At 44.9% G+C, this 18,657-nt stretch overlaps 1 protein-coding gene across 1 annotated transcript in view; it reads left to right on the forward strand.

Moving 5' to 3' along the window:
• LOC118372498 (retinoic acid receptor gamma-A-like) overlaps window positions 1–18,657 on the forward strand; it is a 61,263-nt gene that overhangs the window by 29,271 nt on the left and 13,335 nt on the right. The window contains exons 2-3 of the mRNA XM_052484967.1: window positions 13,916–14,064; window positions 14,632–14,773. Of these exons, the coding sequence (XP_052340927.1) occupies window positions 13,916–14,064; window positions 14,632–14,773 (291 nt within the window). The remainder of the gene's footprint in view (window positions 1–13,915; window positions 14,065–14,631; window positions 14,774–18,657) is intronic.

An 18,657-nucleotide genomic window follows, 5' to 3' on the forward strand; every position in this document is an offset into this window, starting at 1 on the left:
CTAGTATCTGACCGTAACAGACACACATGCCTCACTGTCTAGTATCTGACCGTAACAGACACACATGCCTCACTGTCTAGTATCTGACCGTAACAGACACACATGCCTCACTGTCTGGTATCTGACCATAACAGACACACATGCCTCACTGTCTAGTATCTGACCGTAACAGACACACATGCCTCACTGTCTGGTATCTGACCGTAACAGACACACATGTCTCACTGTCTGGTATCTGACCGTAACAGACACACATGCCTCACTGTCTAGTATCTGACCGTAACAGACACACATGCCTCACTGTCTGGTATCTGACCATAACAGACACACATGCCTCACTGTCTAGTATCTGACCGTAACAGACACACATGCCTCACTGTCTGGTATCTGACCGTAACAGACACACATGCCTCACTGTCTGGTATCTGACCGTAACAGACACACATGCCTCACTGTCTAGTATCTGACCGTAACAGACACACATGCCTCACTGTCTAGTATCTGACCGTAACAGACACACATGCCTCACTGTCTAGTATCTGACCGTAACAGACACACATGCCTCACTGTCTGGTATCTGACCGTAACAGACACACATGCCTCACTGTCTAGTATCTGACCGTAACAGACACACATGCCTCACTGTCTAGTATCTGACCGTAACAGACACACATGCCTCACTGTCTAGTATCTGACCGTAACAGACACACATGCCTCACTGTCTAGTATCTGACTGTAACAGACACACATGCCTCACTGTCTAGTATCTGACCGTAACAGACACACATGCCTCACTGTCTGGTATCTGACCGTAACAGACACACATGCCTCACTGTCTAGTATCTGACCGTAACAGACACACATGTCTCACTGTCTAGTATCTGACCGTAACAGACACACATGCCTCACTGTCTGGTATCTGACCGTAACAGACACACATGCCTCACTGTCTGGTATCTGACCGTAACAGACACACATGTCTCACTGTCTAGTATCTGACCGTAACAGACACACATGCCTCACTGTCTAGTATCTGACCGTAACAGACACACATGCCTCACTGTCTGGTATCTGACCGTAACAGACACACATGCCTCACTGTCTAGTATCTGACCGTAACAGACACACATGCCTCACTGTCTGGTATCTGACCGTAACAGACACACATGCCTCACTGTCTAGTATCTGACCGTAACAGACACACATGCCTCACTGTCTGGTATCTGACCATAACAGACACACATGCCTCACTGTCTGGTATCTGACCGTAACAGACACACATGCCTCACTGTCTGGTATCTGACCGTAACAGACACACATGCCTCACTGTCTGGTATCTGACCATAACAGACACACATGCCTCACTGTCTGGTATCTGACCGTAACAGACACACATGCCTCACTGTCTAGTATCTGACCGTAACAGACACACATGCCTCACTGTCTGGTATCTGACCATAACAGACACACATGCCTCACTGTCTGGTATCTGACCGTAACAGACACACATGCCTCACTGTCTAGTATCTGACCGTAACAGACACACATGCCTCACTGTCTAGTATCTGACCGTAACAGACACACATGCCTCACTGTCTGGTATCTGACCGTAACAGACACACATGCCTCACTGTCTAGTATCTGACCGTAACAGACACACATGCCTCACTGTCTAGTATCTGACTGTAACAGACACACATGCCTCACTGTCTGGTATCTGACCGTAACAGACACACATGCCTCACTGTCTGGTATCTGACCGTAACAGACACACATGCCTCACTGTCTAGTATCTGACCGTAACAGACACACATGCCTCACTGTCTAGTATCTGACTGTAACAGACACACATGCCTCACTGTCTAGTATCTGACCGTAACAGACACACATGCCTCACTGTCTAGTATCTGACCGTAACAGACACACATACCTCACTGTCTGGTATCTGACCGTAACAGACACACATGCCTCACTGTCTAGTATCTGACCGTAACAGACACACATGCCTCACTGTCTGGTATCTGACCATAACAGACACACATGTCTTACTGTCTGGTATCTGACTGTAACAGACACACAAGCCTCACTGTCTGGTATCTGACCGTAACAGACACACATGTCTCACTGTCTGGTATCTGACCGTAACAGACACACATGCCTCACTGTCTGGTATCTGACCGTAACAGACACACATGTCTCACTGTCTAGTATCTGACCGTAACAGACACACATGTCTTACTGTCTGGTATCTGACCGTAACAGACACACATACCTCACTGTCTAGTATCTGACCGTAACAGACACACATGCCTCACTGTCTAGTATCTGACCGTAACAGACACACATGTCTCACTGTCTAGTATCTGACCGTAACAGACACACATGCCTCACTGTCTGGTATCTGACCGTAACAGACACACATACCTCACTGTCTAGTATCTGACCGTAACAGACACACATGCCTCACTGTCTAGTATCTGACCGTAACAGACACACATGTCTCACTGTCTGGTATCTGACCGTAACAGACACACATGTCTCACTGTCTAGTATCTGACCGTAACAGACACACATGCCTCACTGTCTAGTATCTGACCGTAACAGACACACATGTCTCACTGTCTAGTATCTGACCGTAACAGACACACATACCTCACTGTCTAGTATCTGACCGTAACAGACACACATGCCTCACTGTCTGGTATCTGACCGTAACAGACACACATACCTCACTGTCTGGTATCTGACCGTAACAGACACACATGCCTCACTGTCTAGTATCTGACCGTAACAGACACACATGCCTCACTGTCTAGTATCTGACCGTAACAGACACACATGTCTCACTGTCTAGTATCTGACCGTAACAGACACACATGTCTCACTGTCTAGTATCTGACCGTAACAGACACACATGCCTCACTGTCTAGTATCTGACCGTAACAGACACATACAGCTTCAGGCCTGTACTCTGGGTTCTTTAAGGAAGTTAGAGATGCAGATAGAGCGGTAAAGGTGGGAGTCTATCTACACAGATCCCTGTACATCACTACAACTAGCACATACTTTCATGGCACATTGGAACAGTACAGCGTGTGAATCAGGAGAGAGAGCAGAGTGAACAGAGAATCCCACTTGCAAATCAAATGGAGTCTAGTCTGCAGAGACTGGGCAGAGCCACTGAATGGGGGAGGGCCCACTCTAAACTAAGAGGCCACAGTTCTATTCGCATACACGTGAGCACACACACAAAAATACATACGCAGGCAAGAACGCATGCTTGCGAGCACACACAAACACACATATAACAAGCACGAACACACACACACACTAACTCTCTCACATGCCAAGACTCACCCTGGAATAGTGTCCCAGTGAAGATTCAATCACACCCACAGTCACGTAGACCAAATCTGCAGGCAGCCTATTGTGAAGGAATAGTTGTTCCTCTGCCAGGGTGTCATATGCTAGCTAGCTGCTCGGTTAAAACCAGGGTTGCGCAACAACACAGAAACACAGTAATGCCTTTGCTTTGCTCACAGTTGAATTGTTATTGGACACATGCTGTACATCACAGCACAGCCCCTCTTCTTTTCTAGAGACCACAAAACAACAGACAGGTTTTGATGGTCAACCAAAAAGCCCTTCCTCTTTGGTTCCCTGTGTATCCTTTCTTCTTTCTCTTCTTCTATTGTATCAGTTGAACTTCAAGGGAAGTCATTTGGCCCAGTTGACGTTGACCTAGAATTTAATGCAATTGACCTTCAGCTACATGTCTATTTCTGTCTGGTGTACTTAGCACATCTAATGAGGTACAGTGTAAGGATGTTACTCTGCAGATAGAGGCTGAAGGTGTGTGTGTGTGTCCCAGCATGTGTGCTTCTGCGTGTGTGTGCGCATGAACGTGTGCGCGTGACTCTGGGATTAGTGTAAATCATGGCAGTGCAGCTGGACCATGTGTGTACAGAGGCCAATGAGAGATGGGGATTAGAGGTAAACTGATACTTAGTACGAAATGTAGGAAATGAGCAGCGGCTAACCCTCCCCCTCCCCCCCTCCCCTCCCCTCCCCTCGTCCATCACCAGCCTTCAGCTCTCCGAGGAAGATTGTCATGCAAACTGAGGCCCAGGTTTCAGAACTGATAAGAGGGCCTCTCATTTCAGAGGCCTTTTTTTTCTCTAAACAAAGATGAGCTGGGTTTGGGAGACAGTGAGTGACATGAAGAGACATGGACAGGGGGCTCAGGGGGGGTTGATTGAATAGCTCCATGTCATCATTCAAGTGGGCCATCTTGCCTGGTGTGGGGAAAATGTGGAGGGATATTTGGATAGGTATGGAGCGTGTGTGTTTGTCAAATAAAATAAAATAATTATTGGTCACATACACATACCGTATTTAGCAGATGTTATTGAGGGTGTAGCTAAATGCTTGTGTTTCTAGCTCCAACAGTGCAGTAGTATCAAACAATTCACAACAATAAACACAAATCTAAAAGTAAAAGAATGGAATGAAAAAATATATAAATATTAGGAGTGGCATTGACTAAAATACAGTAGAATAGAATGCGGTATAAGTATGAGATGAGTAAAGCAGTATGTAAATAGTATTTAAGTGACGAGTGTTCCATTATTAAAGTGGCCAGGGATTCCAAGTCTATGTATATAGGTCAGCAGCCTCTAAGGTGCAGGGTTGCGTAATGATGTGGAAGCCGGCTAGTGATGGCTATTTAACAGTCTGATGGCCTTGAGTTAGATGCTGGCCTCAGCTTTGATGCACCTGTACTGACCTCGCCTTCTGGATGATAACGGGGTGAACAGGCTGTGGCTCGGGTGGTTGATGTCCTTGTTGATCTTTTTGGTCTTCCTGTGACATCGGGAGCTGTAGGTGTCCTGGAGGGCAGGTAGTTTGCCCCTGGTGAAGCATTGGGCAGACTGCACCACCCTCTGGAAAGCCCTGCGGTTGCGGGCGGTGAAACTGCTGTACCAGGCGATGATACTCTCAACGGGAAGCTCTCGAATGGGCATCTGTTAAAGTTTGTGAGGGTTTTCTTCAGCCTCCTCAGGTTGAAGAGGCGTTGTTGCGCCTTCTATAACACACTGTCTATATGGGTGGACCATTTCAGACTGTTAGTGATGTGTAAGCCGAGGAACTTGAAGCTTTCCACCTGCTCCACTGTGGTCCCATCAATGTGGATAGAGGCATGTTCCCTCTGCTGTTTCAGCTCCTTTATTTTGTTGACATTGAGTGAGACATTATTCTCCTGGCACCACTCTACCAGTGCCCTCACCTCCTCCATGTAGGCTGTCTCTTCATTGTTGGTAATCAAGCCTACTACTGTTGTGTTGTCTGCAAACTTGAGGATTGAGTTTGAGGCGTGCGTGGCCACGCAGTCATGGGTAAACAGGGAGTACAGGAGGGGGCTGAGCACACACCCTTGTGGGGCTCCTGTGTTGAGGATCAGCAAAGTGGAGGTGTTGTTTCCTACCCTCACCTCCTGGGGGGCGGCCCGTCAGGAAGTCCAAGACCCAGTTGCACAGGGCTGGGTTCAGACCCAGGGCCCAGATGAGCTTGGAGGGTACTTTCGTGTTGAATGATGAGCTATGGTCAATGAACAGCATTCTTACATAGGTATTCCTCTTGGATAGGGCAGTGTGCAGTGCGATGGCGATTGCATCGTCTGTGGATCTATTTGTGCGGAAAACAAATTGAAGTGGGTCTAGGGTGTCAGGTAGGGTGGAGGTGATATGATCCTTAACTAGCCCCACAAAGCACTTCATGATGACAGAAGTGAGTGCTATGGGGCGATAGTCATTTAGTTCAGTTACCTTTGCTTTCTTGGATACAGGAACAATGGTGGACACCTTGAAGCAAGTGGGGACAGTAGACTGGGATAGGGAGAGATTGAATATGTCTGTAAACACTCCAGCCAGCTGTTCTGCGCATGCTTTGATGACGCGGCTAGGGATGCCACCTGGGCCGGCAGCCTTGCGAGGGTTAACAGACTTAAATGTCTTAATCATGTCGGCCAAGGAGAAGGAGAGCCCACAGTCCTTTGTAGTGGGCTGTGTATGTGGCGCTGTGTTATCCTCAAAGCTGGCGAAGAAGGTGTTTAACTTGTCCGGAATCAAGACGTTGGTGTCCGCGATGTGGCTGGTTTTCCATTTGTAGTTCATGTCTGAGCCGTTGAATTGCGACTCCACTTTGTCTCTATACTAATGTTTTGCTTGTTTGATTGCCTTATGGCGGGAATAACTACACTGTTTATATTTGGCCATATTCCCAGCCACCTTGCCATGGTTAAATGCGGTGGTTCATTGTTCAGTTTTGCGCGAATGCTGCCATCTATCCATGGTTTATTGTTTGGGTAGGTTTTAATAGTCACACTGGATACGACATCTCCTATACACTTCCTGATGAACTGACTCACAATATTGGTGTATTCTGTTATTCTCAGAGGCTACCCGGAACATATCCCAGTCGGCGTGATCAAAACAATCTGGAAACATGCATTCCGATTGGTCAGACCAGCATTGAATAGACCTTAGCATGGGTACTTCCTGTATGAGTTTCTGCCTATAGGAAAAGAGAAGCAAAATGGAGTTGTAATCAGATTTGCAGAAGGGAAGGCGGGAGAGGGCCTTGTAGGCATTTCAAAAAGTTGAGTAGCAGTGGTGCAATGGTTTACCAGCACGAGTACTACCGTCAATGTGTTGGTAGAACTTCGGTAGTGTTTTCCTACAATAAATGTGGCCTCGGGATATGTGGTTTCCAATTTTCCAATTTTCATAAAGTCCACTGTAGTTCTTTGAGGACCGTCTTGGTATTGTCTTGGGCGGGAATATACACGGCTGTGACTTTCACCAAAGAGAATTCTCTTGGGAGGTAATATGATTGGCATTTGATTGTGAAGTATTCAAGATCGGGTGAACAGAAGGACTTGAGTATCTGTATGTTATCACAATCACACCAAGAGTAGTTTATCATGAAACATACACCCCTGCCTTTCTTCCCAGAGAGTTCTTTATTCCTGTCTTTATTCCTGTCTTAATACCCCCCCACCCTGTATGGACAGGGACAGTACCCTGGGGCGGCAGGGTAGCCTAGTGGTTAGAACGTTGGACTAGTTACCGGAAGGTTGCAAGTTCGAATCCCCGAGCTGACAAGGTACAAATCTGTCGTTCTGCCCCTGAACAGGCAGTTAACCCACTGTTCCAAGGCCATCATTGAAAATAAGAATTTGTTCTCAACTGACTTGCCTAGTAAAATATATTACAAATTTTAAAAAAATATCCCTAGAGAGCCATGTTTCTGTGTAACAGAGTATGTGACAATCCCTGATGTCTCTTGAAGGAGATCCTCGCCCTGAGCTCATCTACCTTATTATCCAGAGACTGAACATTAGCGAGTAATATATTCTGAAGCGGTGGATGGTGTGCACGCCTCTTGAGTCGGACTAGAAGTCTACTCCGAATACCTCTTCTCCGCCGGCTGTGTTTTGGAGCAGCCTCTGGAATAAGTTAAATGGGGGGTATGAACAAAGGATCCAACTTGGAAAGTCGTATTCCTGGTCGTAATGCTCGTGAGCTACCGCCACTCTGATATCCTAAAGTTGTTTCCGGCTGTATGCAATAATACAAAAAAAATCTGGGCTAATAATGTAACAAATAACACACTAAAAAAACGAAATATTGCAATGTTCCTTAGGAGCTAAAAGCAGAGCTGCCATATCTGTCGGCACCATCTTATAATGTGTGTGTGTGTGTGTGTGTGTGTGTGTGTGTGTGTGTGTGTGTGTGTGTGTGTGTGTGTGTGTGTGTGTGTGTGTGTGTGTGTGTGTGTGTGTGTGTGTGTGTGTGTGTGTGTGTGTGTGTGTGTGTGTGTGTGTGTGTGTGTGTGTGTGTGTGTGTGTGTGTGAGAGAGCAGGAGTCAGGTTCCATTATACTATGGCAGGAACCAGTTCATGTTGTTGACAGATCCAGATTGATTTTTATGTTCTCTGCTGTCCTAGTTTCTCTCTCTCTCTCCACCCCCTCTCTTTCTCTCACTCTTGTTCAATCTCTCAGCCTCTCAGACCATCTAATTTACTATCCATTTCTTGTTCCTACACAGGGTTTGTCCTTATCAAAGGACTTGTCAAACACATGGCCCCAGTGTCTTGTTTACTGCTGTTGGTATTGCATAAAAGTTCACAGCACGCTCAATGAGGTTCTACTAAAACGTAATAATACATGCCATTTACCCGTTTATCCAAAGCAATTTATAGTCATGCATGTATACGTTTAATGTTTGGGTGGCCCCAGGAATCGAACCCACAACCCAGGCGGTGCAAGCGCCATGCTCTACCAACTGAACTCTTCTCTGACCCTGTGTTCAAATCAAATCGTCAAATCAAATGTCAAATATACATATTATGCAGATGTTTTCGCCGGTGTAGCTAAATGCTTATGTTCCAACAGTGCAGTAATACCTAACCGAATGCTATAGTGTTTGGAACATATAGGGCCAAGAGGATTGCTGCAACTCCAAATCAAATCAAATTTATTGGTCACATACACATGGTTAGCAGATGTTGATGTGAGTGTTGCGAAATGCTTGTGCTTCTAGTCCCGACAGTGCAGTAATATCTAACAATTTATCTAACAATTCCACAACAACTACCTAATACACACAAATCTAAAGGGATGAATGAGGATATGTACATATAAATATATGGATGAGCGATGACCGAGCAGCATAGGCATGATGCAATAGATGGTATAAAATACAATATATACATATGAGATGAACTGCTGCAGAAGCAGTGTGCATACCAAATAGCACCCTATTACCTATTTAGAGCACCGTTTTTGACCTGGGCCCATAGGGCTCTGGTCCAAAGTAGTGAACAATAGGGAAAAGGTGTCCATTTGGGTCACAGACACAGTCATCTGTTTTAAGGAATGGTTAGAGTAGAGAGGTTGATTTGTTACTTCAGTATTGGGACTGTTCCTGAGACTGATCTAAAACACATTTTCCTCAAGCACAATGAAGCTGTTAGACATTTAGGAATTTAGGCTGTAGACTTAGAATACGGTTAGTTTGATATGAAAATGTATAGTAGTAGTAGGAGTTGGCGTAGTAGTAATAGTAGTAGCAGTAGGAGTAGTAGTAGTAGTAGTAATAGTTGTAGTAGCAGTAGTGGTGGTAGTAATAGTAGTAGCAGTAGTAGTTGTAGGAGTAGTAGTAGTAGTAGTAATAGTTGTAGGAGTAGTAGTAGGAGTAGTAGTAGTAGCAGTAGGAGTAGTAGTATGAGTAGTAGTGGTAGTAATAGTAGTAGGAGTAGTAGTAGTAGTAGTAGTAGTAGTAGTAGTAGTAGTAGTAGTAGTGATAGTAATAGTAGTAGTAGCAGTAATAGTAGCAGTAGTAGGAGTAGTAGTAGTAACAGTAGTATTAGTAGTAGCAGTAGCAGTAGTAGTAGTAGTAGTAGCAGTAGTAGTAGTAGTAGCAGTAGCAGTGATAGTAGTAGTAGTAGAATGAGCAGGAGTAAGTAGTAGTAATAGTAGCAGTAGTAGGAGTAATTGTAGTAGTAGTAATAGTAGTAGTAGTAGGAGTAATTGTAGTAGTAGTAATAGTAGCAGTAGTAGGAGTAATTGTAGTAGTAGTAATAGTAGTAGCAATAGTAGGAGTAGGATAAGTAGTTGTAGTAGCAGTAGTAGTAATGGTAGTAGTAGGAGTAGGATAAGTAGGTGTAGTAGCAGTAGGTGTAGTAGCAGTAGTAGTAGTAGCAGTAGCAGTAATAGTAGTAGTAGTAATAGTAGTAGCAGTAGTATGAGGAGTTGTAGTAGTAGTAGTAGAAGTGGTAGCAGTAGTAGTAATGGTAGTAGTAGGAGTAGGAGAAGTGGTAGAAGTCGTGGTAGTAGTAGTAGTAGTAGTAGTAGTAGTAGTAGTAGTAGTAGTACCAGTAGTAGTAGTAGTGGTGGTAGTAGTAGCAGTAGTAGTAGTGGTGGTAGTTGAGGCAATAGTAGCAGTAGTAGTAGTAATAGTAGTAGTAGTAATAGTAGTAGCAGTAATAGTAGCAGTAGTAGGAGTAATAGTAGTAGCAGTAGTATGAGGAGTTGTAGTACCAGTAGTAGAAGTGGTAGCAGTAGTAGTAATGGTAGTAGTAGGAGTAGGAGAAGTAGTAGTAGTAGTTGTAGCAGGAGTAGTAGTAGTAGCAGTAGTAGTAGTGGTGGTAGTAGTAGCAGTAGGAGTAGCAGTAGTAGAGTAGTAGCAGTTGTATGAGGAGTTGTTGTAGTAGCAGCAGTAGAAGTGGTAGTGGTAGTAATAGTAGTAGCAGTAGGAGTAGTAGTAGTAGTAGTAGTAGTAGTGGTAGTAGTAGTAGTAGTAGTAGTAGTAGTAGTAGAGGTGGTAGTAGTAGTAGTAGAGGTGGTAGTAGTAGGAGTAGGAGAAGTAGTAGTAGTCGTGGTAGCAGAAGTTGTAGTAGTAGTGGTGGTGGTAGTAGTAGCAGTAGTAGTAGTAGTAGGAGGAGTTGTTGTAGTAGTAATAGTAGTAGTAGGAGAAGTAGTAGTAGTGGTGGTAGCAGTGGTACAATTAGTGGTGGTAGTAGTAGCAGTAGTAGCAGTAGTAGGAGAAGTAATAGTAGGAGAAGTAGTAGTAGTAGTAGTAGTGGTGGTGGTAGAAGTAGCAGTAGCAGTAGTAGTAGGAGGAATTGTTGCAGTAGTAGTAGTAGGAGTAGTAGTAGCAGTAGGAGTAGCAGTAGTTGTAGGAGGAGTTGTTGTTGTCGTAGTAGTATTAGTAGTAGTGGGAGTAGTAGTAGTAGTAGTAGTAGTAGTGGTGTTGGTGGTAGTAGTAGCAGTAGTAGTGGTGGGAGCAGTAGTAGCAGTAGTAGAAGGAGGAGGAGTTGTTGTAGTAGTAGTGGTAGCAGTAGTTGTAGCAGTAGTAGTAGTAGTAGTAGTAGTAGCAGTAGTAGTGGTGGTGGTAGTAGTAGCAGTAGTACTAGTAGGAGGAGGAGGAGGAGTTGTTGTGGTAGTAGCAGTAGGAGTAGTGGTGGTAGTAGTAGCAGTAGTAGGAGTAGCAGGAGAAGTAGTATCAGTAGAAGTAGGAGTAGCAGTAGTTGTTGTAGTAGTAGTGGTGGTAGCAGTAGTAGTAGTAGTAGTAGTAGCACTAGTACTAATGGTGGTAGTACTAGCAGTAGCAGTAGTAGTAGTGGTGGTAGTAGTAGTAATAGTAGTAGTAGGAGGAGTTGTTGTAGGAACAGTAGTAGTTGTCAAAAGGCAAGCTGGTGGTTTGGTTTGAGCCCAGGGTGTGAGAGAAGAGGAGGGAAACGGGAGAGGAGAGAAGGGGGGCTGAGGAGGGAAGGAAGACTGGAGGAGGGAAGGAAGACTGGAGGAGGGAAGGGGGACTGGAGGAGGGAAGGGGAACTGGAGGAGGGAAGGGGAACTGGAGGAGGGAAGGGGGACTGAGGAGGGAAGGAAGACTGGAGGAGGGAAGGAAGACTGGAGGAGGGAAGGGGAACTGGAGGAGGGAAGGAAGACTGGAGGAGGGAAGGAAGACTGGAGGAGGGAAGGAAGACTGGAGGAGGGAAGGAAGACTGGAGGAGGGAAGGAAGACTGGAGGAGTCAAGGAAGACTGGAGGAGGGAAGGGGAATTGGAGGAGAGAAGGGGAACTGGAGGAGGGAAGGAAGACTGGAGGAGGGAAGGAAGACTGGAGGAGGGAAGGAAGACTGGAGGAGGGAAGGAAGACTGGAGGAGGGAAGGGGAATTGGAGGAGAGAAGGGGAACTGGAGGAGGGAAGGAAGACTGGAGGAGGGAAGGAAGACTGGAGGAGGGAAGGAAGACTGGAGGAGGGAAGGGGAATTGGAGGAGAGAAGGGGAACTGGAGGAGGGAATGGGGACTGGAGGAGGGAAGGGGGACTGAGGAGGGAAGGGGGACTGAGGAGGGAAGGGGACTGGAGGAGGGAAGGGGAACTGGAGGAGGGAAGGGGGACTGGAGGAGGGAAGGGGGACTGGAGGAGGGAAGGGGACTGGAGGAGGGAAGGGGAACTGGAGGAGGGAAGGGGGACTGGAGGAGGGAAGGGGGACTGGAGGAGGGAAGGGGAACTGGAGGAGGGAAGGGGGAAGGGGGACTGAGGAGAGAAGGGGGACTGAGGAGGGAAGGAAGACTGGAGGAGGGAATGGGGACAGGAGGAGGGAAGGGGGACTAGAGGTGGAAAGGGGCACTGGAGGAGGGAAGGGGGACTGCGGAGGGAAGTGGGACTAGAGGTGGAAAAGGGGACTGAGGAGGGGGTGGGGTATAGGTAGTTTAGGCTTGCCCTGTGGTTTCCATTGAAGGTGCTAGTGGGTGGTGTGGGCAGTAAACGTTAGAATTTTAGCCTCCCTGTTTTTTTATTTTATGATTGGTTCTGCTTTTTTACGGGCCTGGGCCTACAGCTGCTGGTGTGAATAGCTGCCCAAGGTGACTGAATCCTAATAAAGGCCTGGCCAGCTATGAGACTGCCTTTATAGGCCAGTTCATAAGCCTGGCCCACTATTAAACCCTGCCAGGGCCGAGCTGAGGAATTTAGGGCCAGGAAAAAAGAGAAAATTGGGTTTGTGTGTCAGGGGGTGGTGTGTTTTGGAGGCTGGGGCTGGAGAAATTTGGAGGTTGAAGTTTGAGGGGCGACCGGGGCGTGAAAGTTGAAAGAAGTGTTATTAGGGAGGGGTGTGTCTCTGACTGAGAATTTGCAATGTTAACTAGCATGTGTGAGGGCCTGGTGTGTGTGGGTATGTGATGCGTCTGCGCGCCTGTGTGCATGTTGTGTTTTGTGCTCCTGTGTGAGTGTGTGACTTATGGCTTATGGAATCCATACAATGCATAGATCAGTGCACAATGACCTTATTTAGAACCTCAGGATCATGTGACGTCAGTGGTATGACAATCAGCTTGTTTGAACAGGGTTGGCAGAAGTCTGCAGTCTGCAGCAGTGAGACTTCTTTCTACATTGTGGTCTCTCATCTCCTTACACCTTAGCTACCTTATCAGGTGTGTGCTAGATTTGTCCTGAGGTTGTGTTAAGTGGATGCCGGTCTCAATGAATCAGTCAGTAGGCTGTTTTGGAATGACTGAGGAATCCCTAGCTGCTGCAACAGCCCTGCCCATTCAGCTACCAGTCCTTATCAGAGACTGAGATCTGTCAATCTAATCAATTACGCCTCCACTTATTGTCAGTTATCTGCCTGCTGTTAAACTGTTTGTTTTCTTTACCTCTGACAATCTGAGCCCCTCCCAGCTCTAAAAGGCACACTAATCTCTGATCTGTGACCTGAGGGCCCTGCTCAGAGGGGGGGGCCTATGGTCTTTTGGCCCTCCCACCCCTACAGGAGGGCAGGTCCCGCTCAGCCCAGTCCAAGCTCTTCTTTGTCCTGGCACCCCATTGGTGGAACCAGCTTCCCCCTGAAGCTAGGACAGCAGAGTCCTTGCCCATCTTCTGAAAACATTTGAAACCCTACCTCTTCAAAGTGTATCCAAAAAAATCCCACAGCACCCCCCTCGCACCCCATCCTAAATCAAAATAAATGAAAAGCCTTTAGTGAACTAACAGTGACTCTTTCCTCTCCTACCTCTTACCTCCTACCTCCTACCTGCTCTGAGTTTGCTATCTACTTTATTGAGGAAAAGTGTACTTTCTATGCCAGTGATATGGTTGTCCCACCTTGCTGTCTTAAGATTAATGCAGAACTGTAAGTCGCTCTGGATAAGAGCATCTGCACCCCCTGACACAGAAACCCTAAATGTAAAATGTCAGTCTTCTCCCCACCAATAGTCAGCCAAAACCTCTCGCCTGTCTTTAATTGGTGTGTTCTAACCTTGAAGGCTCGCTAACAACTCTATTCGACTGCAAGCTAAAACGTAATAAAATCAATCAACAAATAAACCTCTTTACTCTTCTCTCTGTAGCGGTGGAGACCCAGAGCACCAGCTCTGACGAGATGGTCCCCAGCTCTCCCTCTCCACCTCCCCCACCACGCATCTACAAACCCTGCTTCGTGTGCCAGGACAAGTCCTCTGGATACCATTACGGAGTCAGCTCATGTGAGGGCTGCAAGGTGAGGAAGCCCCTGCTTCATCTTCATCTTCCTCATCATCATCACTACAAATACACACACAAAACTCAAACTTAACACTGACAAGACACACACAAAAAAAAACTAAGTGTGAGACATAAAAGTGAAAGTATAGAAGATCATGATATTGAGACATTACCATAATAATGTAAAATAAAGAATCCTGGATGAGGAAATCATAACAGTACAAAACATACTAAATGTTTCTGTTGTGAATTTGAAAAATGGACAGGCATGAAAGATTGAAATAAAGCAGACGGATACGTGACCGTTACAATGTCGTTCATTCTATTCCATTCAACCATATTTCATAATCATTCTCTCTGTTAATTTCTCAGTGTGTGATCGTTACAATGTCACTCCCTATATAGTATTTAATCTGTTCTTTTTTCCCTCTTTTCTCTCTCTCTCTCTCTCTCTCTCTTTCTCTCTCTCTCTCTCTCGCACACTCTCATTCTCTCTCTCTCTCGCTTGCTCTCTCTATCTCTATTTCTCCAATCTATCTATATCTATATATATATATCTATATATATCTGTTGATGTCTCCAGGGTTTCTTCCGACGCAGTATCCAGAAGAACATGGTGTACACCTGCCACCGAGACAAGAACTGCCAGATCAACAAGGTCACCAGGAACCGCTGCCAGTACTGCCGACTGCAGAAGTGCTTTGAGGTCGGCATGTCCAAGGAAGGTGAGAGACGTAAGAGGGGCTGAGGGATGTGGGATGGGATGAGGGATGTGGGATGGGATGAGAGACGTAAAATGGGATGAGAGACGTAAGAGGGGCTGAGGGATGTGGGATGGGATGAGAGACGTAAGAGGGGCTAAGGGATGTGGGATGGGATGTGGGATGGGATGAGGGATGTGGGATGAGATGAGAAACGTAAGAGGGGCTGAGTAATGTGGGATGGGATGAGGGATGTGGGATGGGATGAGAGACGTAAGAGGGGCTGAGGGATGTGGGATGGGATAAGGGATGTGGGATGGGATGAGAGATGTAAGAGGGGCTAAGGGATGTGGGATGGGATGAGGGATGTGGGATGAGATGAGAAACGTAAGAGGGGCTGAGGGATGTGGGATGGGATGAGGGATGTGGGATGGGATGAGAGACGTAAGAGGGGCTGAGGGATGTGGGATGGGATGAGAGACGTAAGAGGGGCTGAGGGATGTGGGATGAGATGAGGGATGTGGGATGGGATGAATTGTAGTGTATATGGAGTTCAGTTCTGATTGCTTGTTTTGAATGTTTGTTTGTAAGATGTGATCTGTAGGTTAAGAGAGCTTCATAAACTGGTTATTCAATTGTGGGGTTGGAATAGTGTTGAGTCCTCATTCAAAGGCAAGGGGCAGTGTGAATACAAAGAGAACTGAGTTCTTCAGCTTTTTCACCCCAGAGTTCACTTTTAAGAGGACTGAGATTGGTTCTTTTAAAGAGGACTATATGTGGAAACACTCTCAGACTTACCATTTGCACAAACCTCACAGAACTGTTTTAATTGGTTAATGATGCATAGGCTTACGTGTTTAGGTCATGTTAAAAAATACATCTGAGCGGTAGATCTCGGCTAGCATTTTGACTCAGAAAGTGATCTGGACTCAGAAAAGGTTGGTGACCACTGACCTAAAAGGAAGTATGAGGAGAAACAGCAGGGTAGTGATTTGGAAAGACTGGGCACAGTACCAACCTTATGACTAATCATGTTACCAAAATGAGTGTGCTTAAGTCCCAAATGGCAACCTATTCCCTATATAGTGCACTACTTTTCACCATAGCCCTATGGGCATAGGGTGCCATTTGTGACAGCCTCTGTCTTCCTGTTTCATTAGTCATCTCACTCTCAACACACCCTCACATTGCCAACACCTTCCATGTTTAATTCACACTGTCATCTCAGTGGTGAATGAGTTGGCACCAACTGATAAAGACAGAAGCTGTAGCACTTTCAGCCACACAGGGCTCTACTTTCAGGGATTGTACGTGATGTGAGTGTAACAGTGTGTGTGAGTGAGTGGCAGGCAGTTTGCCCATGGGACATGAATATAGGTGTAATGTTTGTGTGGGATGTGTGTCAGGACTGAGATCACATTGTCCCTCTGCTATTTCTGGATATCCTGAGAGGAAGGAAAGAATGGGAGGGAGGGAGGGAGGGAGGGAGGGAGGGAGGGAGGGAGGGAGGGAGGGAGGGAGGGAGGGAGGCCATGCTTACTGGTCAACTCAATGGTTAACTCAAGTTTCAAGTGTCAAAGTTGTTTCGCCGCGTGCACAGGATACAACAGGTGTAAAACAGAACAGTGAAATTCTTAACTTGAGACCTCTTTCCCAACAATTCAGTGATAATAATAATGATATTATTAATATAAATAATAATATAGATAGTAATGATATAGATAATAATAATATAGATAGTAATGATATAGATAATAATAATATAGATAATTATGATAATATAGATGATAATAATATAGATAATAGTACTATAGATAATGATATATTAATATAAATAATAATAATATAGATACAAATAATATATATAATAATAATAATATAGATAATAGTAATATAGATCATGATAATATAGATAATAATAATAATAATGTAGTTAATAATAATATAGATCATGATAATGGAGATTATATCGAAAATAATAATATAGATAATAATAATATAGATCATAATAATAATATAGATACAAATGATAATATAGATAATAATATAGATAATAATAATAATGTAGTTAATAATAATATAGATCATGATAATGGAGATTATATAGAAAATAATAATATAGATAATAATAATATAGATAAAATAGATAATGAAAATATAGATAATAATAATGATAATATAGATAATAATAGAAAATACAATCAAAAATGTTTATAAAAACCACACAAGAACTACGATGTGAGTTAAAGAAAGAGAATGCAAGTATATAGAGGTATATATAGGTCAGTGTCAGTACCTTATTCAATGTCCAGGGTACTGGAGTGGTTATACAGTGCCTTGCGAAAGTATTCGGCCCCCTTGAACTTTGCAACCTTTTGCCACATTTCAGGCTTCAAACAAAGATATAAAACTGTATTTTTTTGTGAAGAATCAACAACAAGTGGGACACAATCATGAAGTGGAACGACATTTATTGGATATTTCAAACTTTTTTCACAAATCAGGTCAGTGTCAGTACCTTATTCAATGTGCAGGGGCACTGGAGTGGTTGTATATACAGGTCAGTGTCAGTACCTTATTCAATGTGTAGGGGCACTGGAGTGGTTGTATATACAGGTCAGTGTCAGTACCTTATTCAATGTGCAGGGGTACTGGAGTGGTTGTATATACAGGTCAGTGTCAGTACCTTATTCAATGTGTAGGGGTACTGGAGTGGTTGTATATACAGGTCAGTGTCAGTACCTTATTCAATGTGTAGGGGCACTGGAGTGGTTGTATATACAGGTCAGTGTCAGTACCTTATTCAATGTGCAGGGGCACTGGAGTGGTAGTATATACAGGTCAGTGTTCGTACCTTATTCAATGTGCAGGGGTACTGGAGTGGTTGTATATACAGGTCAGTGTCAGTAGCTTATTCAATGTGCAGGGGTACTGGAGTGGTTGTATATACAGGTCAGTCAGTACCTTATTCAATGTGCAGGGGTACTGGAGTGGTAGTATATACAGGTCAGTGTCAGTACCTTATTCAATGTGCAGGGGTACTGGAGTGGTTGTATATACAGGTCAGTGTCAGTACCTTATTCAATGTGCAGGGGTACTGGAGTGGTTGTATATACAGGTCAGTCAGTACCTTATTCAATGTGCAGGGGTACTGGAGTGGTTGTATATACAGGTCAGTGTCAGTACCTTATTCAATGTGCAGGGGCACTGGAGTGGTTGTATATACAGGTCAGTGTCAGTACCTTATTCAATGTGCAGGGGTACTGGAATGGTTGTATATACAGGTCAGTGTTAGTACCTTATTCAATGTGCAGGGGTACTGGAGTGGTTGTATATACAGGTCAGTGTTAGTACCTTATTCAATGTGCAGGGGTACTGGAGTGGTTGTGGTCAGTGTAGTACCTATTCAATGGTCAGTGTCAATGTGCAGGGTACTGGAGTATATACAGGTCAGTTTAGTACCTTATTCAATGTGCAGGGGTACTGGAGTGGTTGTATATACAGGTCAGTACCAGACCTTATTCAATGGTCAGTGTCAGTACCTTATTCAATGTGCAGGGGTACTGGAGTGGTTGTATATACAGGTCAGTGTTAGTACCTTATTCAATGTGCAGGGGTACTGGAGTGGTTGTATATACAGGTCAGTGTCAGTACCTTATTCAATGTGCAGGGTACTGGAGTGGTTGTATATACAGGTCAGTGTTAGTACCTTATTCAATGTGCATTCAATGTACTGGAGTGGTTGTATATACAGGTCAGTGTCAGTACCTTATTCAATGTGCAGGGGTACTGGAGTGGTTGTATATACAGGTCAGTGTTAGTACCTTATTCAATGTGCAGGGGTACTGGAGTGGTTGTATATACAGGTCAGTGTTCAGTACCTTATTCAATGTGCAGGGGCACTGGAG

Source organism: Oncorhynchus keta, chromosome 28 (genome assembly GCF_023373465.1).
Source record: "Oncorhynchus keta strain PuntledgeMale-10-30-2019 chromosome 28, Oket_V2, whole genome shotgun sequence".
Classification (NCBI taxonomy): domain Eukaryota; kingdom Metazoa; phylum Chordata; class Actinopteri; order Salmoniformes; family Salmonidae; genus Oncorhynchus; species Oncorhynchus keta.